Consider the following 26,304-nt stretch of genomic DNA (forward strand, 5'->3'; position numbering starts at 1 on the left):
GCCTCAGCCAGTAGAGAAACAATGCTTCATTTCCCTCATCTATTCAAAAAGTATTTTAAAATTTCCATTATATCTCTCAGAAACTGCACCTCATTTTTTATGGTCGTTTCTGCATTTTATTTCAATAAAGATATATAACCTTTTATCCCAGTCCAACAATCAAAAGCTAAAAAAGGAAAACATCAAATCAAAATAGTTTCTTGTTTTCTTAGAGCTTATTCCAAATAAACATTTCTATTACTTGTTGGGTAAGCTATAATAATCATAGGTAAACAGTCACACAAAATATTTTGGCAAATGGCAGCAAAGGTAGCCACTACAGAGCTCTGAAGGCAGAAATACTAAGTAGACAGTTTCTCAACAGGCTGCAATCAACTAAGGTTGGTTGCTGTCCTCACAAAGCTAATAAAAGGCAATTTCTTCCAGTTAATCAATTACTGTCTGCATGCATAGCCACAGGTTGAATGATGAAGAAAATTTACTCTAAAAACTCTTAAAAGACTAATGACTAACCTATTTGTGTACAACCAATAGCCTGGATTTTGGAATCAACACAAGTTTTTCCTGGCCTGAGGCAACTGCTCCCCACACTGGACCTAGTTAGGACCCTTGTATACTTACTGCATCCTGTAATTTAAAATAAATTATTCATATAATAATTAGTTTAACATTTCTCTCCTCTGCAAGATACTAAGCTCCACAAGGGCTGGGGCTGTAACTGTTCAGCATGACACCTGGCACGTTGGTAAGGGCTCAATAAATAATAATGAATGAGATAAAGTTTTTATTGTGGGAAATGACTTAAGAGTTGGAGGCAATTGGTCTTAGGCTGACCGAGGAACACTAATGAAAAAGTTACTGTAAAATAATTTTAAGAGTTTTAAAAGCTCTATCTTTGAAAAAGAAATTGCTTCCTAATTTTTGTAAGTAAGCCAACTTCTTCCTTATGATATACCCAAATTAGTGTCACAGTTGGATAGAAAACCTAGAAATATTAATAAAGAATTATACAACATGCCTAATTTTTTCAGATGAATTACCACACAGAGACAATGATGTGGCAAGGCAATGCCATGAGAGCAATGATCTGACCCTATGTAGCCAATCCATGGGACCTTTAATTTACCGATGGAAGAATTGAAAGCTTTTTTTTAAGATTTTATTTATTTGACAGAGAGAGACACAGTGAGAGAAGGAACACCAGCAGGGGCAGAGCGAGAGGGAGAAGCAGGTTTCCCGCTGAGCAGGGAGCGCGACACGGGGCTCAATCCCAGGACCCTGGGATCGTGACATGAGCCGAAGGCAGACGCTTAATGACTGAACCACCCAGGCACCCCAGAACTGAAAGCTTTCAATCTGATCAACTAACATAATTAACAGAAACCAGACTCATTATGTGTAAATAAAGCCTTATGTAGAAAAAATAAGAGAAATAAATTTAAAAAACCCCACAGCCTACAATCTTAAACATTTAACACATGGCAGAGTTTGCAAACAGATGACCCATAGCTCAGTTATATCATATAAACTCCTAAACAAGTAGCCATCAATTCTCAAACTTTTTGGTCTCAGGGACCTTTTATGTTTATGTCAATTATATCTACCAATATTTACCATATTAGAAATAAAGGCAGGAATTTTAGAAATAATTATCTGTAAATTTAAGAACAATAAAAAGCTTAATGTGAATATACATAACTTTTTATGACAAAAACTGTGTTTAGGGAGAAGAGTTAACACTCTTTTAACATCTTTGCAAATCTCTTTAAGTTCTGCTGGATTCTCACAACTGCTTCTGCATTTAATCTACCGCAATGTCACATGGTAAGTAGCCTCTGGAAAACTCCACCAAACACTGTGAGAATGGGAAGGAAAAGGGCAAATATGTCTGAGTAGCATTATAAAACTAGTTTTGGTTTCAGAGGCTCCCTGAAAGGGTCTCTGGTTCCTTGACCACACTTTCGAGCTGCTATTATTCTGAAGTATTCTGCAGCACAGCTATGAGAAAGCACCTCATCTTTAATCATCACAGGCACTGGACACTTATATGGGAAACCTGAAAACCTTTTGATTCAGACGTAGTTTATCACTCAAGAGAACTGTGTGACAGAGGCACCGAGCCTGTTTCTTAGTTCAGGCTTTGGGAGCTACAGGCTGTGCTCTTCTGAGAGTCAGCAACTCTGTGCTGACTACATGTGCATGCAGCCTGACCACCGTTCAGAACATACCCCTGACATCTGAAGGCCGTGTGGCTCACTCATGAATTTCACAACAGAAGGACCACCTTATTTATCTGGGTATGTTTCAGTACCTAGAATATTATCTTGCACAGAGTAAACATCTAATGTCTCCTGAACTGAACGGAAACTATCGACTACGTAACAAATATGAATCTCAAGATCAAAGCCCTCTATCAATAAGAACAGTGCTTTCTGGGGCACCTGGGTGGCTCAGTCGTTAAGCGTCTGCCTTCGGCTTGGGTCATGATCCCAGGGTCCTGGGATCGAGCCCCGCATCGGGCTCCCTGCTCGGCGGGAAGCCTGCTTCTCCCTCTCCCACTCCCCCTGCTTGTGTTCCCTCTCTCGCTGTCTCTCTGTCAAATAATTAAATAAAATCTTAAAAAAAAAAGAACAGTGCTTTCCATGCTGTATTCATATTCCTTCCTAGAACCTATCCCTTTCCTGAGGACTTCTTTCCAGAAAGGAGGGAATAGATTTATTTTAATACTGGCTTGAACTAGTCATTATTAAGAGAAACACATTTCCTCATTAAAGAGAGAAAGAGACAAAGACAAGTCTCCAGTCTAAACACAAACTTCAAAATTTCCAGATTATCTATACCACTTACAGAGAAATGAAAAAGGTAAGAGGGGTGTGTGTATGTGTAAGAGAGAGAATGAAAGAGAATAGGTTGGCTGATTTGAGAAAAGTGGTAACAGTGCAGTTCTTTGTATATGAATAAAGAAAATCTCTAGTCTTTTGCCAACCTGTCTGAAGTTGGTTCGTGTAAGTGGGCTTAAGAAGGTGGTCGAGAGGGAGATGTGCCACAATAGCCACTTTGAAGGCTCTTTCTCAATGAGCTGTAACTCTGGGCAAGCTCATCTAGGGGATCACTTACCCCCTGAAAAGTAGACTGACTAGATCAGTGATTTGGAGCACAAAAGAATCACCTAAGAAACGTTAGAAGATTTCTGAGCCCGTTCCACAAAAGTTCTGATTCAAGAAGTTTGGTGTGAGGCATACACATTTTTAGCAAGCAGCCCTGGTGATTCTAATGCTTACAGACTGTGTACTCCATTTTGGAAAACTGTATCAGATGATTACTCAAACTCCTTTCAACTATAAGGTACTGGTGAGAGACCACAGACCAGTGGTTCTCAAAGTGTGGTCCACAGTCCTGACACTTGTTAAGGGGGTTTGCAAGGTCAAAACTGTTTTGACAGTTTCACAATCATACTGAAACATCATTTGCCTTTTTCACTGTGTTGACATTTGCACCGACAGTGCAAAAGTGCGGTTAAGTAGACTATTGGTGTCTTAGAATGAATCGAGGTGGAGGAACCAGATTGTACTAGCAGTCACTGTGTTCTTCACTGCCAAAATTCTCACAGGAAAAAAAAAAAAGAAAGAAAAAGAAAAAAGCCAGTTTTATTTAAGAATGTCTTTGATGAGGAGGTAAAAATTGTTAATTTTATTAAATCAACCCTTGAAACACATCTTTTTAAGATTAACGTATCATAAAATGGAAAGAACACATAAAGCACTTCTGCATACCAAAGTATGAGGTTGTCTTGAAGAAAGGCACTGTATGACTTGTAAGCTAAACTCATTGCTTTTTTTCATGGAACACTGTTTTTCTTCAAATAACGACTGGCAGACAAACTGTGGTTATTCAACATGAGTATTTGGCAGATGTTTTCTCAAAAATGAATATAAATTGACCTTGTCATTTCAAGAAAAACAACCAACAGTATTTCTTGCCAGTGATAAAACTTGAGCTTTAAAAAACATACATAATTTTGGAAAATTTGTATCCATCCCCAGAACCTTACAGTTTCTAATACTTAAAGACTTTTCTGCTGAGATCAGTGGTAATATTAACAAATATAATTTTTTGATATTGTGTAATGATATGTATCATTATTTAGGAGATCTGAATAATTCAGTGAATCAATATTTTCCAAAAGACAATGCACCATGTTATAAATTCATGCTGTAAATTCCCATTATAAAATCCATTCAAAGAGCAGGATAGAACAAACATTTTAATATAACAGAATATAAAAATTCATGGATATGCTTTGAGATTCCATATTACAACTAAACTTTAAGAAACTACCACTTATCAGGGTGGCTCAGTCGTTAAGCATCTGCCTTCAGCTCAGGTCATGATCTCAGGGTCCTGGGATCGAGCCCCGCATCGGGCTCCCTGCTCGTGGGAAGCCTGCTTCTCCCTCTCCCACTCCCCCTGCTTGCGTTCCCTCTCTTGCTATCTCTCTGTCAAATAAATAAATAAAATCTTAAAAAAAAAAAGAAACTACTACTTATCAAGTTATGTTATAATATCAAAGAATATCACAAGTTATTTGAAAAGGCTATTAACATACTCCTCCCCTTTCCAATTATATATGAGTGAGGTTAGATTTTTCTTTATATACTTCACCCAACATAACTTATTCCAAACATTTAAACATTTGCAAAAATGTAAAACAGTGCCATATCTTCTCACTCATTTTTTAAAATGGTTATTTTTCAAAAAAACATGATGGGTTATTTTTATTTATTTATTTATTTTTTCCCTGTGAAGATTTATTTTATTATGTCATGTTAATCACCAAACATTACATCATTAGTTTTTATGTAGTGTTCCACAATTCATTGTTTGTGTATAACACCCAGTGCTCCATGCAGTACGTGCCCTCTTTAATAGGCTAACCCATCCCCCCCACCCCCTCCCCTCTAGAACCCTCACTTTGTTTCTCAGAGTCCATCATCTCTCATGGTTCGTCTCCCCCTCCGATTTTTCCTCCTTCATTCTTCCCTTCCTGCTATCTTCTTCTTCTTTTTTTTTTTTAACATGTATTATTTGTTTCAGAGGTACAGATCTGTGATTCAACAGTCTTGCACAATTCACAGTGCTCACCATAGCACATACCCTCCCCAATGTCTATCACTCAGCCACCCCATCCCTCCCACCCCCCACCACTCGAGCAACCCTCAGTTTGTTTCCTGAGATTAAGAATTCCTCATATCAGTGAGATCATATGACACACGTCTTTCTCTGATTGACTTACTTCGCTCAGCATAATACCATGATGGGTTATTTTTAAATAAATTAATAAATAATTTCTCATATGATAAATATTGGTAGGTACAAACCATGTAAACAAAAGCTCTCTGGAGTCCTCAACAATTTTTAAGAGTGCAAAGGGCACCTGAGACCAAATCGTTTGCGAACCACTGCCTTCGACTATAAAAAGGTACTCAGACCTAGCAGTGCATGAATCACAAAGTGAAAAAGTTTCAAAATATATACAGATGCCAAAGTCCCAGTCACGTGAGGGACAGCCCCTTCACTGTATTTAAAGAAAAATGTTTGCCAAATGATTCTTACACATGACAGACTTAGAAACCACCGAAACTATCATGGTGATTGTGACAACCTTTGAAAAAGCTATTCATTGCTGCCCCCTAGTGGCAAATTTGCTTTCATTTCTAAAAATAAAATCTGAATAAAATGAAGACCAGAAACTCAGCCAAACACAACATTCTAATTCTGTAAGGAACTCCAGAGGTCATCTAGTCCACTCCCAGTTTATAGATGGAGGCTTACAACAACCACACATCACTGCAATATACTGTGATAAATGATATGCTATGCTTTGGTTAAGTATAGGGTATGAAAAAAAAATACAGGAGGAGGCGTCTATTCCAGACTTCTCTTCCGTCTATCCTGGCTTATGTCCAGGAAGATAAATTTCCAGAGGCAATTACTGTTAAGCTGAAACCTGGAAAGTGGGCAGGAATTAAAGGATGAGGGTATTCCAGTCAAAAGGGATGGCAAATACCAAAGCTAAAAGGTAAAATAGACCATGATTTGCTCAGTACCGAGTAGAACAGCAGTGACCAATTTCAAGAGCTTGCTAAGTACCAGGTACTCACAACAACCCTATGAGATGTTAACCTCTCAACCAACCCTATAAAGTAATGCTGATATGAACTGTTTAGAGTTTATCATTTTTTTTCCCTTTAGAACTTTTTGAAAAGCAGCTAGCTTTCCAAGGACTGTTAATCCTGGGAAAAGCTTACCCAGAAGTACATAAGCTACTTTCCTTTATGCTTTAAAAAGGACTTATTAGGAATTGCTTTAGAAAACACCATAAGATACCTAAGAATAAACCTAACCAAAGAGGCAAAGGATCTGTACTCTGAAAACTACAGAATACTCATGAAAGAAATTGAGGAAGACACAAAGAAATGGAAAAACATTCCATGCTCATGGATTGGAAGAACAAATATTGTTAAAATGTCTATGCTACAGGCTGAGGGAAGATGGGAACCGAGATCGGTCCTGAGCTCTAGCTGCCACTGCTCTTGCTGCTGCTGCCTCATGGGCAGGTCTATTTCTAGGGAAATTTAGGAGGTTCTATTTTTAATCCTCTCACCTTTAATGTATAACTACACTGTTGCATTTGAAGACATGAGATCAGATTCTGAGTTCTAAAGAGAGCCTTTCTATTAAAAATGTATTTTAGAACAGGTTGAACGTGGGCACATATCCTAGAGTGCTGTTTTCTAAGACTAACAGCCACCACAAGAGATTTTGGGGTGGGAAATTTGTTTATGAATGTATTTTATGTATCTTTTAAAACTTCAACTTTTTAATAAGCGAGGGAAATTTTTTACATGTGAAGTGGTTAGATCTTAAGTGTATAGTTCAATGACTTATGACAATGTTTGCACTTGCATAACCAACAGCCAACTCAAGATAGAAAACATTTCCTTCAACCCAGAAAATTCCTTTGTGCCCCCTTCCAATCTTTCCCCACCATCAGCAACCACTTCTTTTAATTTCTGTCACTATGGATTACTTTTGCTTGTTCTTAAACTTCACATATAGTATATACCCTTGTGTCTGACTTGTTTGCTCAACAAAGAGTTCTAGAGATTTATTTATTTATAATGTTGTAGACTATATCAGCAGTTCATACGTTCTTATCATGAAGTAATATTGCATTATATAAATATAATACAATTTGTTTATTCCTTCTCCTATTAATAGACATTTGGTTTGTGTACAATGTTTGTCTATTATTTAAAAAGCTACTAAATACATTCTTGTAAAAGTCAAAAAAAAAAAGAGTCTATGCTACGCAAAGCAATCTATACATGCAATGCAATCCCTATCAAAATACCATCAACATTTTTCACAGAGCTAGAACAAATAATCCTAAAATTTGTATGGAACCAGCAAAGACCCTGAACAGCCAGAGGAATGTTGAAAAAGGAAACCAAAGCTGGTGGCATCACATGCCAGACTTCAAGCTCTATTACAAAGCTGTAATCAAGACAGTATGGTACTGGCACAAAAACAGACACATAGATCAATGGAATAGAAGAGAGAACCCAGAAATGGACCTCAACTCTGTGGTCAACTAGTCTTCGACAAAGCAGGAAAGAATGTCCAATGGAAAAAAGACAGTCTGTTCAACAAATGCTGTTGGGAAAACTGGAGAGCCACATGCAGAAGAATGAAACTGGACCACTGTCTTATACCATACACAAAAATAGACTCAAAATGGATGAAAGACCTAAATGTGAGACAGGAATCCATCAAAATCCTAGAGGAGAACACAGGCAGCAACCTCTTTGACCCTGGCCGCAGCAACTTTTTGCTAGACACATCTACAAAGGCAAAGGAAACAAAAGGAAAAACAAATTATTGGGACTTCATCAAGATAAAAAGCTTTTGCTTGGGCACCTGGGTGGCTCAGTCGGTTAAGCGTCTGCTTTTGGCTAAGGTCATGATCCCAGGGTCCTGGGATCAAGCCCCACGTTGGGCTCCTTGCTCAGCAGGGAGCCTGCTTCTCCCTCTCGTCCCTGCTTGTGCTCTATCTCTGTCTCTTGCTCTTTCTCAAATAAATAAATAAAAATCTTCAAAAAAAAGAAAAAAGAAAAAAAAAAAGCTTTTGCACAGCAGAGGAAACAGTCGACAAAACCAAAAGACAACCTACAAAATGGGAGAAGATATTTGCAAATGCCTTATCAGATAAAGGGCTAGTATCCAAGATCTATAAAGAACTTATCAAACTCAACACCCAAAGAACAAATAATCCAAGCAAGAAATGGGCAGAAGACATGAACAGACATTTCTCAAAGAAGATATCCAAATAGCGAACAGACACATGGAAAAATGCTCAACATCACTTGGCATCAGGGAAATACAAATCAAAACCACAATGAGATACCACCTTACACCAGTCAGAATGGCTAAAATTAACAGGTCAGGAAAGGACAGATGTTGGCGAACATAGGAGAAAGGGGAACTCTCCTACACTGTTGGTGGGAATGCAAGCTGGTACAGCCACTCTGGAAAACAGTATGCAGGTTCCTCAAAAAGTTGAAAATAGAGCTGCCCTATGATCCAGCAATTGCACTACTGGGTATTTACCCCAAAGATACAAATATAGTGATCCAAAAGGACACGAGCACCTCAATGTTTATAGCAGCAATGTCTACAACAGCCAAACCATGGAAAGAACCCAGATGTCCACCGACAGAAGAATGGATAAAAAAGATGTTGTGTATATATATACAATGGAATATTACTCAAACATCCAAAAAAAAAATATCTTGGGGCACCTGGGTGGCTCAGTCGGTTAAGCATCTGCCTTCGGCTCAGGTCACGATCCCAGGGTCCTGGGATCAAGCCCCACACTGGGCTCCCTGCTCAGTGGGGAGTCTGCTTCTCCCTTTCCTGCTCCCCCTGCTTGTGCTCTCTTCCACTTTGTCAAATAAATAAATAAAATCTTAAAAAAAAAAAAATCTTGCATTTGCAAGGACATGGATGGAACTAGAGGGTATTACGCTAAGCAAAGTAAGTCAGAGAAAGACAATTATATGATTTCACTCAAATGTGGAAATTAAGAAACAAAACAGAGGAGCATAGGGGAAGAGAGGGAAAAATAAAACAAGACCAAATCAGAGAGGGAGACAAACCATAAGAGACTCTTAACCATAGCAAACAAACTGAGGGCTGCTGAAGGGGGGGTGTGGCAATGGAGTAACAGGGTGATGGACATTAAGGAGAGCACAGGATGTAGAGAGCACTGGATGTTATATAAAACTGATGAATCACTGACCTCTACCTCTGAAACTAATAATATACTATGTTAATTAATTGAATTTAAATTAAAAAAGAAAACACCTGAAAGAAATGGAATGGCTTTATAAGGTCCTTGGGATAAATCAGGGAGAGATAAAGTGCTTTTAAATTTAACAAAATGATAGATTATGCTTTAATTATAAATAAAGTAAAAACTTCAAAACTCTGTCTTTCCCTGTTTCTACTTTTAGAACCTAACTTCACCGAGAGGCACTAAAATTACAGCAGGAAGATCAGGAGCTCTGAAATCAGATGTGCATCTGAACACTGGTTTCACCACATACTAACTGTGACCACCGATAAAATTAACTTTGAATTTGTACATCTACAAAATGGGGACGATATCCTCCTCCATGGATTCTCATGAAGAATAAATAAGAATACGTTTTATGTAGATCATTTAGCAGATGTAGGCTCCTTGCTTATTTCTCCTGTCCTTCTATGTCTATCAGGCCAAAGGGGTTTGCCTTACTTTCTTTGATGCTGCTTCTGCAGGGCTGCCTCTGATAACTGTCCCTGAAGGATCAGTCTTCTTTGCTTGTCAATATCTCCTTCCATTCGAGCAAAAGCATGAGAGCCGATGAAAGAGAGGTCAACTCCCAAGCCTTCAGCCTCCTCTTCTTGGCTGTCTGTAACAAAAATACTATAAATAGAGAGCTTACGACAAAACTTGACAGTAAATGCTACATTGTGAATGCTGCAATAGGGATGACTGTGACATAATCAAAAAAACTAGGGTTGAGGGTATATTTTTGAGAATCAAACTGAAATCAGATTCGTATCTGAAGAACTGAAATAACGCAAGAAACCACCTGTCCCTGTGTGACAGAAGTTTTAGGAATACATGAAATCAAATCAAGATGACCTGGGTGTAAGTGAGGAAGGAAAGAGCAGAATGTAATGATAAGCAAAAAGATAGAATTAATTACACTTTATGTAGGTTTAAAGAAGGGCTATAGCACTGCATCTAACAAAAGAGAAATATAAAGAACAAATGTTTGGGGTCATTTATCCAGAACTACTTAAGGAGGGAGCACATGATAAATTGACACAAAAACTGGAGTCCTTTTGTCAGATAACTCTCAATGGCAGAAGGCTGGACCAGGACTGCAGAGTAGGATCCACATTCACTAAGATACGTTTTCATTCTAATTTAGCATCCTGGTTTTCTGCAGTGGTCATGCTGACATAATCATCTGACCCATAAGAGTTCCAGTTTTCACTACAAATTATTTCTAATCTACCCAGATGACCATTTTATGTTTGGCTAGAAGTCAGTACTTTGGGAACGGGTCATCTATCCCTTAGTGTGTTCCCCACTGCTTTATTAGCTTTGTTTAAAAAAAAACCAAAAAAACCCAACTTTTTTTTCTTAAACAACAACAAAAAATGCCTTGGACCATGGGGAGCTTCCCAAGGCAATGCCACTACTTGAAACCCAGTCAGGTGGGCCATCCAGCTGGGACTTTCTTATATCTATTTCACCCTCCTTAAACTGTGACAGGCCAACGGCTGAAAAGAGTGTGCTTTTACGAAAAATACCCATGAACAAATCAAGTAAAACTGATTTTACATCTATTTTAACAGACTGAACATTCTAATTGAAAATATTTATGAATACTAGGTCTTACATCTATGAGGTAATTAAGCACTCTTTGAAAATGGTAGACCCAAGGAACCCTTTGGTTAATGAGTTAGCCTAATCTACTGCCCAGAATTACGATCTCAAATTGGGTTTGCAATTATTACTCCTTGTCATACAAAATGCATTTATGCATTTAGGAAAAACTATATTCTACAGTGGTGGTCATGATCATGAGGATTCCCAAATAACTCTGGGCATACCCTAAAGTACATGGGTAGCCCTCCAGCAAAGCTTGGTTCAGACATTTCCTGATGGTACACCACTTATAATGCCCTCCATTTGACTTAAGGCTGTGTACTGGTGATAAAAAGGAGATGAGCAGCCTTCTACAGATTTTAACTTGATGCTCATTTAAAAGCGTTCATGGTAGGAATCTCATAGTAATTCCTAAGCTGCCGAATTTTCAGAGCAAGTTCTAGCACTGAAGCTTGTGAGGCATGTCTCCATAACTCCACACAAGGAGTTATGACCTTAACCGTGTACCCATGAAGATCATTATTAGCTGTCATACAGCACAGATTCAGAAGGGCTCCCATTCTACTGTGCTCTACCATTGCTTCAAACTACATGAGAATATAACCTAAAGAAACAAAACAAGTGTTAATGGTATTCTTGTCTTAGTATTTAATGTTAGGTCTGGCTTTTGGAGGATATTGTTAAAGCTGCTGAAAATTTTAGATGATTATGTACTTGATTACTGTCTCAATAGGGTCCTGCATACAACTATAAACTTCACGAGGATGCAAATGTTGTTATATCCACCTCTGGATCTCTACTGCCTAACAGACTTGATGTTGTGTGTGTGTGTATAAATATATATATTTTAACTTAAAAGACTAAATTTTAACAAGAATAAGACTCAAAACATCTAAGTTGGTCTTGAACTTAATGTTACACCCATAAAGAGCTCCCCGAAGGTAGACTGAACTTTCTGCTCATTGGTGGTTATCAGTCCCCGATAAAAGAGGGAAATTAAGAAAAGCAGAACTCACCCTCCGGGGCACCAGGTTTTTCACTTATTCTAATCTGCCGTTCAGGTACCACAGGCTCCCCTTCTGCATTTCCAATATCTGCAGGTAGGTATGGCAATGATCGACATTCCTCCTTTAGTGACCTTGGGAAGTACAGAGGTAGCAGCTTTTGGTAAGTAGCCTGTGTCAGAAAAGCAAGACATTCTGTGAAAAATAATGAAGTAATGAAGCACGCCAGCTTAGTGCTGTTGCAGACACAGCGAAGAAAGCCTCCATCAAGAATAAAAACCTAAGCTCAACTAGATGCTATCTGGGACCCTCAAGCAGTTCTTATGTTAAAGGTCAGGATACTGTCAGGTGGTCAAGTTAAACGTGACTCCCATCCTGGCAACTTCAGGTCAGCGAACCTGGAATGCATAAGTCCTGCCACTCCTGTCCTGTTGTCATTTGCCCCTCCCCAGGAATATCTTTATTTATTTTTTACGATGATTTCAAGTTTATCACCTCCCATAGGAAGCATTTCCTAACCCTGTGCAGGCTGGAGTTCCTATCTATTCCATACCTCCATTAATGCACTTACCATAATTATCATAACTTATCTGAACTGTCTGTCCCCACCAATAGATAATGGATTCCTTGAGGACAATGACCCTCACTTGTTCACTGGCGTATTTCCAGAATCTAGTGTAATAAACCTGGATGCTACAGACACTCAATAAAAGATCACTGAATGAATAGGTAAACCAGATAAAACAAGAAGAGATAGCAAACAAGCAAATGTGCCTCATTTTAGCAATTTCAAAAGTATTTATATATCATGTATATAGCTATTAATACCATGAATGGATATTTCACATGTGTTAACTCATTCATCACTAAACTCCTGTGGTGTAAGTACTACTAATACTCCTATTTTATCAAAGCACAGAAGGTTAAGTAACTTGCCCAAGGTCACAAAACTGCAAAATAATACAAGCTGAACTGGATGGAGCATACTAAAACTAAATAAAATTTAAAAAGGGTTAAAAAAAATAAATAAAGCCATAAAAAAAATAAAAAGGGTTAAAAAAAAAAAACCTCATTTTCTAAAATGGCTCTAAATTAAACTGAAACATACTAAACCTAATTACACACAACAAAGCAAAACATAAACCTCACAACTTAATCAATGCTAGTCACTAGGCTAGGCTGTCATGTTTCCAGGCAAGGTAGACCCAAAGCTTTTCCAGCACAGCAATTTTCTAGTTATACTGCCCAAGTACCCAGTACTCAGATTATAAGGTGATGCCTCGAGAGGTTTTAAGAGCTAATACAGGGAGCAAAGCAGAACAACTCCACCTTGTAAGATTTCACTAAGTGAAAACAGTTTAGCAGTAAAAACATTATCAAAATGCTCCTCCTTGACTTGTTTTTAGTATCTAACATGCGTTCGTTTCAACAAAGGATGGTAAGCCCCACTGCCAAATACATACACAGATACCTAGGATTTGCCTGCTGACAATTCAGTAAATAGAGAATGATGAGACAAAGGCAAACAAGTAAAAATAAGATTTAAACAATGAAACATAATTACAAAATACCTCTTCTAGTTCAGAGACAGCAAATACTACTTTTTCAATGGTCTCCCCATGAATTTCTAGGAATCTCCTTACAGTGCCTAAGGAAAGGAATAGAAAAAATGATTCAATAAATAAGAAATACCTGTGTGAAGAAAATTCAAACTCTTCAAAGTTTTATTTTTATAATGGATCACTACTCATTTCAGTCAGGTCTCTGCTCAATGACACCTCATCAGTGAAGCCTGCCCAGAGTACCGTATTTAAAAATCCTTCTCTGATTTGCTTTCCTCCAGAGCAAATATTAGACATTTTGTGGAGTTTCTTATTTTGTATCTTCTCTGTCCTCCCTACCCCATCTGCTAGAATGAAAGTACCTCAACAGCAAGAGCTTTATTTACTGCATTATTGCCAGCTTCTAGAACAGTGCCTGGCCATAGAAGATGCTGATTCCAGACAATTCTTCCTTACCCAGTATATTTCTATTCCCTGGGGCCTCTCTCTCTGACCATTTAGTTAACAGTATTCAATGACCTACTCAGCACTGCATCCCTGTCAAAATCCCATTGACCAAAGGTGAATTATTTTTTTTGATTTCTATGTTATCCTGATTCTTCCCTATCAATTTCCTATCAATGAATCCTAATGGCCTTTTCTTAGTCCTTACCTCACTAGAGATTTCATTAGCTTTAGTTTTATGTGCCCATGCCCTACCTTTTAAAATGTTGTCCTCCACATTTATTTTCTTGAGATATATATATATATATATATATAAAAATAGATCAATTTTTGATATCAATTCTTGATATCATCAATTCTTGATAGCAACATCAATATCAAGAAATATATATATATGTATGTATATTCTCTTTAGCTCACCAATTTGCTGGCTTAGCACCAACGTAAATATTTATATTCTCAAATCTTTATATTCTGTTTTCTGAATAAAAGAGCTGAATTCCCTACTGCCTACTGGGCATATCTGCCCAGATAACCCAGAGGCCTCAAACTCTGAAGGTCCGAAACTGACCTCCATCTTTTCCAGCCAAAATCTGTTCCTCTACCCATATTCTTTATTTTATCACATAGCAACATCAAATCACTCATCCAAGCTCAAACCCTGAATTTTTTTTAACACTTTTTTTACCTCTTCCTTCATCCTGCATTTTCAATGGGTTCTCATATCCTTTATTTCTACTGCTATTTCTAACATCCATTCCTTCTCTCTTCCAGCTGCTCTCAGGATCTTAACGCTCATGAAGCCTTCAGCAATAAGCTCTTGTTTTCTTGTTTCTCTCTTTTCCAGGTCTATATATTCACTGTTGCTTGAGTTATCTTCCTTCCCTTGTCACCCTCCTTACTAAGTAATTCTGAGGCTCTGCACTGCTTGTAGATTAGGACCTAAGTCCCCAGCAAGGTTCGCCACACTTGGACCTCAACTGGCCACCCCTCCAACCCTGCCCTTTAGTCCTATTCCCCACTATTCCTCCCACAGGCCTTACTTTCAGCAAATTGGCTTCTTTGCTGTACTCAGAACATTCCACTTAACTTTCATGCTACCCTGCCTCTGCTTGCATGGTTACCTTTGACTAGAATACCATTCCTTCACCATGACCTTCTATTAGTGAAGTCCTACTCATTTTTCAAGATCCAGTTCAAGGCCACCTGGTTTGTACAGAACTCAATCCTTCCTTGTGTTCCTTCTATAACCTGAATGGCCCTCCATTTGTGAACTTCTCATTGCATTTTATAGCTAGACTGTGAGCTTTCTGAAGGCCAAGTATAGCTTACATTAATATTACCAGAACCTAGCACATCTTAAGATATGGCAAACAACTGTTCAAAAATAATTAGTAGCTGGAGTAACATTTTATGGGTCTGGTTATCTACATATTGCCTACCTTGTTTACTACTGTATCTCGAGAATCTAGACCCATTTGTTGAAGGACTAAACTATTGAGAATTCTTCCTCTGTTAGGTGACAAATTTATTTTTCATTTCTCTATTCTGCTTTAATGATTTTCTAAAACTGAATTTTCCAAAAGGGATTTTCTTTTATTTTGACACCAAGGTTTTTCTTTTTTATTTAAGATTTTATTTAGAGATAGAGTGTGTGCGAGCGTGTGTGAGCAGGGGGAGGAGCAGAGGAAAAAGGACAAGCAGACTCCGCACTGAACACGGAGCCCGACATGGAGCCCAATCCCACGACCCTGAGCTGAAACCAAGAGTCGGACGCTTAAGCGACTAAGCCACCCAGGCACCCTGACACCAAGTTTTAACTAATGTTCACATATAGTGGTTTCCCAGCATACAACTGTAGGATTTCCAATGGAAGACAAAATACAATACCAGAGAGTAACCAAACTGAATTCCCTCAGCAGAATTCATTAAGAAAAGTAACTCTGCAAAAAGGAGAAAACAAAGAGTGATGTCATGCCTATAATATTTTAGTACCAACTGCCAATTCAAATGGTTTCTTTCAGAGTTTCATCTGTGCACTATTCTTTGCAACCAACCAGGATGTCATGAACCTAACTTTTAGTGAAAACCCTTTAACTGGGGAGAATGACATCTGGGGCATTAAATTCCCAACATGGAACCACAATAAGAGCAAACAGTGTCATCCTTTTTCTCACCACTGTATTCTCTTTTATATAGCACAGGGTCTCCTACACAATCACTCAAAATTTTGCTGAATTAATAAATAACCTGATAAATTTATTTCAATGCAGAGATTTCTTTAGGCTTCTAATGGAGAAGAATTGAACTGTACATGAACTAAGAAAAAAAAGACAAACAGTCTTGATATATCTATCAAGAGGATATTCCTTAGGTTTCAAATGAAATAAATTTTGGTAATAGTTTAATAAGTAGGAAAGAGTTTGGTACTAAGGACTTAGAGTTACATTTATTAGATTTGTTCTTGGCCCATATATGCTGCAAAAGTATACAAGCCATTGATTTCCCAAATGCTCAGAAAGTGTGTGAGCAAAGGCCACAACTGTTTATATGTATTTTTTTTTTAATGAGATGCTACAGTTTTACTATCAGATTTAAGGTGCAATAAGTCAAATAGGCCTTATATAATATAAGTTGACTTGTCCATCTTTATGTTTTCCATTTCACTTGTGCTAATTCAATTCTTAGAAATTGCTTCATCTAAGTCCCTTAGGCCACTGTTGATTTTCACCTGCTCTTACTACAATTACTGCTCAAAGTTAACACCTCTAGGGTAAATCGAGTGATTTATCAAGTGATTTAGCTTGGGAAACAGAGATGGTGAGACTGGTAGAATTGGGATCAAAAAACAGTCTTCTGGACTCCTTTTTCAGATGCTTTTCTATAAAATGTTGCTTCCTCTTTGAATTCTGACCTATATGATTACTTTAATAAGAAATAGAGACATAAAAAAAGACTTAGCTCAAGGTATGGGATGATGGGGCAAGGACTAAGGAATGTCAAGACCTGCCAAGAGCTTTGCCAAAAAGAATTACACAAAGGCAGGAACTTTGCTTTGGTAAGGCACCATTCAGAATATATGCAGAGTATCGATAACATAGGAGTTTCCTACTGAAGTAGTTCTAACCTCAAGCATAATTGAATTATGTAGTATAACAGAGAAGTTACTAGACTTGGGAGTCAGGAATCTACATAACCTTGAGAACATGATAAATTTCTGAGCTTCTTTATTTGTAAAATGGACACCTGAAACACAGGGCTGTTGAGGAAACAAAATGGAACTTCTTTATGCCTTTTTAAAACACGTATTTCTTAAGCAAGTATCATAGGTAAAGCATTCCTGACATATGAAAGCACTGGAAATGCAAAGATGAAAAGATTTCTGCTCTTCAAGAAGCTCAGTCTAATATATATAAATCATAACTATAAAATATTAAATTTACTATAAGATCCTTGACTTCTAAATCTTAAGTCTTAGAAGTAGCTAATTATTAAATAAGATTACTTATGTCATAACGGACCCTAAATTCTAGGCTATAGATTTATAGGCTAATAATAATTTTATACATTGGAATATCTCTGTAATTTTTTGGTGGATATAAGACTTTCAGCTCCTCCTCTTTAAATTCTAGAGATAGAAAGGGGTCTTAAAGATCATTTGGTGTAGTTTTCCTCTTCAATGAGGAGTATCTGCAACAGATGGTCATTTAGCTTCCGCATTAATATTCCCAGTGACAAGAAGTTCACTTAAAATACCTTTCCATTACAGAGTCCTATCTCAAGTGGGACCAAGTCTCTTTCTTTGTGACATAGTCTTTGACCTGCCTTCTACCATTGGAGGTCTTATCTACAATCCTTACCAGAATCTATGAGCTTCCTGAAATTGCACACAAATTCCCTCTATATGTACATTCCTCTGGGGAAAGGGTCCACAGCTTTCCTTCAGCAGATGCTCAATGTAATTTACGATGGCTCCCAAAATGGTTCAGAACACTGCTCTCAAAATGTAGCATAGAATAAGCTCACAATGAGACTCCTTTAGACATTTCGAAGATGAGAACCATATATGCTGAAACAATGCATGGTCTTCTTTAGGAGAAATACCACTAATGTTTCAAACTGTTTGCTCTCCAGTTTGTCAGTGTCTCATATTAGACAGGACACCCAGAACTACATACAAATGTGCAGATGTGGTCTGAACCTGCATATAATACAGTGAGATCATGGGTTCTCTTGAGCTAAACATCCTATTTTTATATCACATATATGACATTCTGTCTCATTATGATTGAGCCCAGTCTTTTTTAAACCTCAATGCAAGGATTTATACTCAAGTAGCACCTGTGAAAGCTGCTGTTTCAACTACAAAGTGCTATATAAATATTATATTATGAAATCTCTTTTGGATTCATTGTTACAGCCTGTTATAATTATTCTGAATATTGATTCAAATACCCAATGCGTTGGCCATAGTTCTTGGCTTGGTATCATTTCCCAATTTAATAGGCAAGTCTGTAGGAGAAAAGTGGAGAAAACATCAACCTGAGAAAGTAAATCGAGCTCAGCAACTTAATACGAAGTTCTTTCCAGGATGCCATGATCTGTTCATCAAGAGATCTTCTTCAGCTATAACTACTTAACTAGTTACAAAAAAAATCTGTAAGACTCAATTTATGTACAGCATCCCAATCCTACTTACAAAGTGCTCAATGTATGCACAGCATCTCCAATGTTACTTACGAAGTGCTATGTGTGTTGCATCCTCTAAAGGATAACCTCGTTTTGCAGAATTGATGACACAGAATCCCACAGAAGACATTGATTGCTCTCTGCAATCAAACAGAAAACACAAACCACCAACATTCATAATACATACATATGTAAATAATTTAAAAATGCAGCTCAACTCCCCTTCCCTACCCCCTCAACAAATCTATTATAACAGGTAATCCACTTTTTTAATAATTACATCAATATTATAATTGTACCATTTGGGGGAAATATATTCCAAGTAAAGACTGAGTAAAATGGGAACAGGTTAAATTCTTTAGTCACCCAAATCCACTCCTTTTATCCTGCTAAGTGTGTGAAGATAATTAATTTTATCTTCAGAGTCCTCTTATGTGATTTAAATCCCTCAAAACTGACTTCCACAGCTAGGTTTCATTCTGAAGCTGGGGCCTTTCACAGTATACAGCATGCTGCTTCCAGGAAGTGAGTAAGCCGTACTTGGCCAGCTGAAGCACGTTTCTGTAGCAGCTGTACAGGGAACTCTCAGCAGCTGTGCGGTAGCGGCTCTTGTATTTAGGTCCCACCGTGTGAATGATGAACCGGGCAGCTAGATTAAATCCTTTTGTCAATTTGGCTTCACCTGTCCGGCAACCTGGGAACAATGGAGCGTACGTAAGTCATGGAGGTGTCAAGAAAAAAAAAAAAAAAAGTCAACAAAACAAGGCATGAAACAGAAAAGTAGTAAGAATTTTGAGAAATTTCAATTAAAAATATGGATTGAACACAAACATTTATCTCTGTTCCCAAAATGACAGTGAAGCAATACAATAGGTATAAAAAACAGAGACAAAGAGAATGGGAGAGGACACGAAGCAGATAGGCATCATCAGAATTTTGGAAGGCAGAAAGTCAGTGGCCTCGAAATAACTCATTTAGCAAGCAGAGAAACCTAACTGCTCGTAGAAATAGGGTCACCAACATGAAGCAAGCTGGTCTGTACTGAAAGGCAGTGTTGGATTCAAGATAGACTGATTTGATTCAAATCTTGAGTCTACCACCCTCCTGCTGTGCTACATGGGCAGGTGCTTGGCCTCTCCATGCCTCATTTTCCTATTTAATGGGAATACTACTGGTACTTACTTCACAGGTCTAAATGAGTTAATACATGCAAAATACATACATGCATTATCTATTATTCTTATTGTTACAGAACAGTAGAAAGGCTCAAAAAGTGGAAACCTACGTACTTCTAAAAGCTATGACGTGAAGTGGAACTAAAGAGAGGAGGCTGAGTTAAATTTGCATAGAAACAGTCAAATCTGCAACAACCTTTTCCCCAGCCAGCACAGCGAGGTGATTTATCACCATAGCAGCGGGAAGGTTTACTCTCTAGAGATGCTGAACTAGAGTTTCTGGACCCCAGAACCTCAGGCATGGCTGAAAAGACGGGATTTAGTTAAAGTGTTACACTCAACAGTGATAGCTCTAGCCCTCTGCTCCTAATTGGCTTCTGAAACACAAACACCCATACTTACACCCCTGAAAGATTCCTTTCCAGGAAACTAAGAGGCCCAAACCAAAGGACTCACAGATTGTGACAACTAAACAACAAAACAACAGGGCTCCTGCTCATCCTCTGCTTCTAGATCCACCAAGCAGTAACTCTTGCCCACGCACACAAAGCTTCCCTTCACTTTCTCAGTTCCTCCCTCATAAATACAATTGGCACACTGACACTCAAGGATCACCAGGAAGCGAGCAAAGCCTCTGGCCACAGGGGCGTCAAAGCAATACTCAAAAAAGAGAGAATAAACTCCCAATACCATAATCACTACTGTCAGAAAGGTAAGAGAAGATACAGTATCTCTGAAACAAAACCAGAATGTTGTAAGAAAGAAATATTCAGAGAACAGGAAAAAGTGCTTATATAATTTATAGCCAAGTGAAAAACATGATAGCAGTAACAAAAAGTTCAATTGGTGGGTTAAAGCTAAAGTTAAGGAAATCTTCCAGAAAATAAAAAGCTGGAAAATAAATAATACATGAAAATTGGAGGATTAAACAAGGAGGTACAACATCCAATAGAATTTCTTCAAAGAGAGAACAGAGAATACAGAGGGAAGGAAATTAGGAAAGAAATAAAACAAGAAATTTTCTGGAACTGAAAGATAAGTTTCTAGACCAAGGAGCCCACGGGATACCCAAACCACACCAAGGCACCTCACTATGAAGTTGAGAACACCCGAAATAAGACGAGATCATAAAGTTTCCAGAGAAAAAACCAGTAACATACAAAGAATCAGGAATAAGAATAGCATCCGATTTTTCAAGAGCAATAAAAAACTTGGGAGCAATGCCTTAAAAAACCTGGAAAATGATTAACAACTTAGAGTTTCATTTCCAACCAAACTTCTAATTAAGTATGAAGGTAGAAGATCTCAGCAATTTTGTCCCCATCCATCCTCAGAAATCTCCTGGTAGATTTACTCACAAAAATTAAGGAGTATATCACAGAAGAGAAAGGCATGAGATCTAGAAAATGAGGGAATCCAATCCACTAAATAGAAAAAAGGATTTCCTAGGATGTTAACTGTACAACAGGCATAAAGAACAGTCTAGAGAGGAAAGAGGATGGGGGATTCCAGGAGGGACCTTATCAAGAAAAAAATGGAGCTGAAAGATAAACAGAAGTTTTGACTTTACTGAGAGGTTTACACTTAAAGTCTGGAGTTGAATCAATAAGTTAATTAATTAGAAAATTAAGTAATCAGATCAATAACTTAGAGGAAAATAATTGTACAAAAAGAACACTAATCAGTTTTGTAATCAGTGGCGAGTAATATTTATACATTCATAATGTTAATGCTAAATGCGGATTTAATAAAAATTTGACAGGCCAATCTGGGAAGGTGGTGAAGAAGGAAGAAAATGTGAGTGTTTTATGTACAGGCAAATGAGGGGAGTGGATGAACAAGAGTTTAATCTTTAATTTCCACAATAAGAAGTAAACAGACAGGGGAAAAAAATCAATACAACAGTTGTAGCATAATTTATGGAAACAGAAGGTAAATAAAATAAGGAACTTAAAGGTTTGAAAGTAGATGCCCCTGGAGAACAGAATCAAGGCAGGAAAGGGAAAGGCAGAGAACTGTAGCTTTCCTTTGTCCATAAAATTCTTTAAGTTTTAAAACCACATATACGTTGATCCATGAAAAGCCATAAGCACAAAGTGACACTCAAAGAGAAAGGCTTTTGGAAAACCCTCATTTGGCACCACTTGAGGCAGCTATTAAACCAATTCTTTATTTTGAAAAATGGTAATTAAAAGAAGTAAGCATTTACCCTGCCCTCTTACAGAAACTGTAATCCAGAGTAACCACATGTCAGTTATTGAGGAAAGACTCTACAGGAATGTAACCATGGATATAATGACAGGTTTTAGAAAAATACAACTTCACAATCTTAATGAAATTACTGACTCAGACAAGGACTATATAAATAGTTGCTAAAACCATTATGTGAACATGTGCCAGAGAACTGGACATTCATAGAGCTTAAATAACCCCATATTGATTACTTTTCAGTCACAAAGGGTAAAACAACTGTATAAATAGAAGAATCAAGTTGTCATCACTCTATAACAGAGAACCATCCTAGTGTTAGTAATGGTTCACTAATGGGTCAATCAGATTTTATACATCTTCCAATACGATACATTAAGTATACAATACAATAATCACCTATGGAATGCTTAAGACAAACCTGATTCCATTAGATATAACTTCTAGGTTATAGGAGATACAAGGGATAAAGCAACAAACCAAATGGCACCTCAGGGTAATGAGATAAATCCAGAAGGTGGGCCATCTTGGAAAACATTTTGGCCTAGTACTCAACAAGTCAGTGTCATAAAAACGGAACTGAGTTGGATGAAAAAAAAATTTTTTAAGATACAACAATTAGAAGTATGACCTGGATTGGATATTAGTTTGGACAAACTAGCTGCAGAGGGCATTTCAGGGTCAACTGGAAATTTAAAATATGATTTGGGTATTAGATGAAGTAATTTCTGAAACCAAAAGGTGGGATTCATTTGCTGAAGAAAGCAGAATGCAGAACAGTATGTGTACAATTATCTTATCGTAGATAAGGACTGTATACATATAATTATTTTATGCTGGTAACAAAATATTTAAGGATGTATGCATATGCCCACATATACCTACAGAAAGATCCAGAAGAATATGTACTATAGGACTAGTACTGGTGATCTTTGTGTGGTGGAAATGTTAAGTTTTCATTTATTTTGTAGCTTCTGTGCATATAATTTCTACAATTTACATTTATTGCTACTGTAAGTAGAAAACAATTATTCAAAAGAAATGATATATATATTAAAAAAATAAAGCAAGCAAGCAAACATGTATTTGGGCAGTCAGTTTGCAGAATCAATCCTGAAGATCTCTGAGGGCAGACAACAGAAACAGAAAAGAATTGCTAAGTGTTCAAGATACTCTGGTTTTGGGAATCCCACCTTTCCTTTAATAATTGTTAACCAAAACTCAGAACTCTAGAGACTAGACTTAGGCTAAGTACTGTTGCATTGCTTCCTAATCTTCCATTTGTTCTTTCTAAGCCGATTTCTTCTAACCCAAACCCAAATCCTGACATGATTATGAACAGTTAAAACACAGTCCTCAAAGTATTTTTAATTCCTGTAAAACAAATACAAATTTACTGAATAAGTTCAAGTTCACTCCAGCTATAACTCTGTCCAGGGCATCTTTTACCCCGACTACATCCTCTGCTAAGGAGCACCTGCTGCAATGATAACCTGAATATATCTGAGTACTAAAGATTAGTTAGGGCTCTTCAACTTCACTTATTTCTCTCTAAATCCCAACATCCACAGTAAGAAACACAAAAGTTGTCTTAATGTTTATAGCAAAGAGTCCTATTCATAAACTTAGCAATCAAAAAATGTAGTATACGTCTTCCCATCCTAGCAAACCTGCGCATTTAATACCAAGTGATGGAACATTTAAGCAGCAAAACTATACAGTGATCCTGATGGGAGAAGAAAGTATTTTTCTCATTTTGCACAAGGAGATACTTATAGTATTTAATATTTAAGTACTTAATTACATGTATTCTTGCCCAGAAACAAGTAGACAGGCGAATTATCAGATGTTATTCTGACCCTAAGGCTGAACATCATTTATTAATCTCTCTCTTATCACACATTCTTTACCAAAACAACAGCCCCACACAGCTTTAGGTTCATAAAATTCCTAAATTCAAAGACTGGATATAAGACTGAGATACAAACACACACACAATTTTTTTTTTTTTTAATTTGGGTATAATAGGCCAAATCTGCCCATTCCATTTTTAGGAAGCTCTATTTTTTAGAAAATTTTCTCTAAATGAACTGAAATGAAGTTTTATGTATCTTCCCACCAAGGATTCTAGGAACACAATAAAATTATGTCTCACTCTCTTCAGTATGAAACTTTTTCAAATGTTTGGGGAATACAATCATGTTTCCCTCAAATCTTCTCTGTGCCAACCCTAGCCCTTTAAACTATACCTTCAAATGATACGGTTTCCACAGTGTATACCAAGCTAATCATTTTCCTTTAGGTGTCCCCCAGTTTATCATCACTCTTAAAAAGTAGTAATAAAAATAAGATGAATACTGACTGTATACTACAGGTCCTACCAAGACAGAATAAAGGACAGACATTCTTGACTCTGATGCTATACTTCTTCCCCCCACCCCCACCAGCTCTACTGAGGCATAATCAACACATAACACTGTATAAGTTTAAAGTGTATAACTTGATAATTTAAGTATACATTGAGAAGTAATTACCACAATAAGGTCAGTTAACACATCTACCACCTAAAATAACTACCTTTTTCTTTTAACAAGAACATTTAAGATCTACTTTCTTAGCAACTTTCAAGTATATAACACAGTATTGTTAATTATAATCACCGAGTTGTACATTATATCCTCAGAATTTAATCATGTTATAGCTGGAAATTTGTTTCCTTTGACCAACATCTCATTTCCCTTACTCTCGGGCAACCACTATTCTCCTGTTTCTATGACTTCAGCTTTTTTTAGGTTCCACATATAAGTGAGGTCATGTAATATTTGTCTGTCTTATTTCACTTAGCATACATAATACCATCAAGTACTATGCATGTTGTCACAAACGACAGGACTTCCTTCTTTCTTATGGCTGAAAAATATCCCATTGTGTGTATGTGTATTTTATACCATATAATGTGTACATACTTGTGTATGTGTGTGTACATATATACACACACACGTGTAGATAAATGAATAAAGAAAATGTGTTTGATCCTTTTAATGTACTGTTGAATTTGGTTTGCTAGCATTCTGTTGAAAATTTTTGCATCTATGTTCATCAGGCATATAGGACTGTAGTTTTCTTGCAGTGTTTTTACCTGGCTTTGGTATTAGGGTAATGCTAGTTTTGTAAAATGAGTTTAGAAGTGTTCTTTCCTCTTCAATTCTTGGAAAAATTTGAGGAGAATTGTTATTCTTTTTAAATGTATGATAGAATTCACCAGTGAAACCCTCAAGTCTTAGGCTTATCTTTGTTGGGAGGCTTTTGATTACTGATTCAATCTCCTCACTCCTTTTGGTCTGTTTAGATTTTGTTTCTTCACGATTTAGTCTTGGCAGGCTGTATGTTTCCAGGAATTTATCCATTTCTTCTAGGTTATCCAATATGTTGGCATATAATTATTCACAGCAGTCTCCCATGATCCTTTGTATTTCTGTGGTGTCAGCTGTAATATCTCATTCATTTATACTTTTATTTGACTGCTTTCTCCTGGTTAGTCTAGCTAAAGGTCTATCAATTTTATCTTTTTTAAAATCAACTTTTTCATTGATTTTTTTATAAATTCTTTCTAGTCTCTATTTTATTAAATTTCTGCTCTAGATTTTATTATTTCCTACCCTCTGTTAATTCTGGGCTTACATTATTCTTCATTTTCTAATTCCTTGAGGTTTAAAGTTAGGATGTTTATTTGAGACCTTTCTTTTCTCTTAATATGTGGGCATTAATTGCTATGAATTTCTGTCTTAGAACTATTTTTGTTGCATCCCATAAATTTTGGTATATTGTATTTTCATTTTTTTTGAGATACTTTCTGATTTTCCTTTTGATTTCTTCTTGACCCACTGATTGTTCAGGAATGTATTAATTTCTATGTACTTGTGAATTTTTTAAATTTTCCTTCTATTACTGATTTCTAGTTTCACACCATTGTGGTCAGAGAAAATACCTGATATGATATCAATCTTCTTAAATTTGATAGGGCTTGATTTGTGGCCCAATATATGATCTATCCTGGAGAATGTTCTGTGTGCGCCTGAGAAAAATGTGTATTTGGTGTTGTTGGATGGAATGTTCTGTATATGTCTATTAGGTCCATTTGGTCGATAGTATAATTCAGGCCCTCTGTTTCCTTATTAATTTTGTCTGGATGATCTATCCAGTGTTGAAAAGTGGTA

The 26,304-nt window shown here is 37.0% G+C and overlaps 1 protein-coding gene across 1 annotated transcript in view; it reads right to left on the minus strand.

Annotated features, from left to right (window-relative positions):
- The window catches only part of GDAP2 (ganglioside induced differentiation associated protein 2), a 62,421-nt gene that overhangs the window by 23,064 nt on the left and 13,053 nt on the right, over positions 1-26,304 (minus strand). Inside the window, exons 4-8 of the mRNA XM_021690007.2 lie at positions 19,245-19,398; positions 18,756-18,844; positions 13,581-13,657; positions 12,022-12,181; positions 9,857-10,013 (exon numbers count right to left, since the gene is read on the minus strand). Coding sequence (XP_021545682.1) covers positions 9,857-10,013; positions 12,022-12,181; positions 13,581-13,657; positions 18,756-18,844; positions 19,245-19,398 — 637 coding nt within the window. The remainder of the gene's footprint in view (positions 1-9,856; positions 10,014-12,021; positions 12,182-13,580; positions 13,658-18,755; positions 18,845-19,244; positions 19,399-26,304) is intronic.

Source organism: Neomonachus schauinslandi, chromosome 4 (genome assembly GCF_002201575.2).
Source record: "Neomonachus schauinslandi chromosome 4, ASM220157v2, whole genome shotgun sequence".
NCBI classification, from domain to species: Eukaryota; Metazoa; Chordata; class Mammalia; order Carnivora; family Phocidae; genus Neomonachus; species Neomonachus schauinslandi.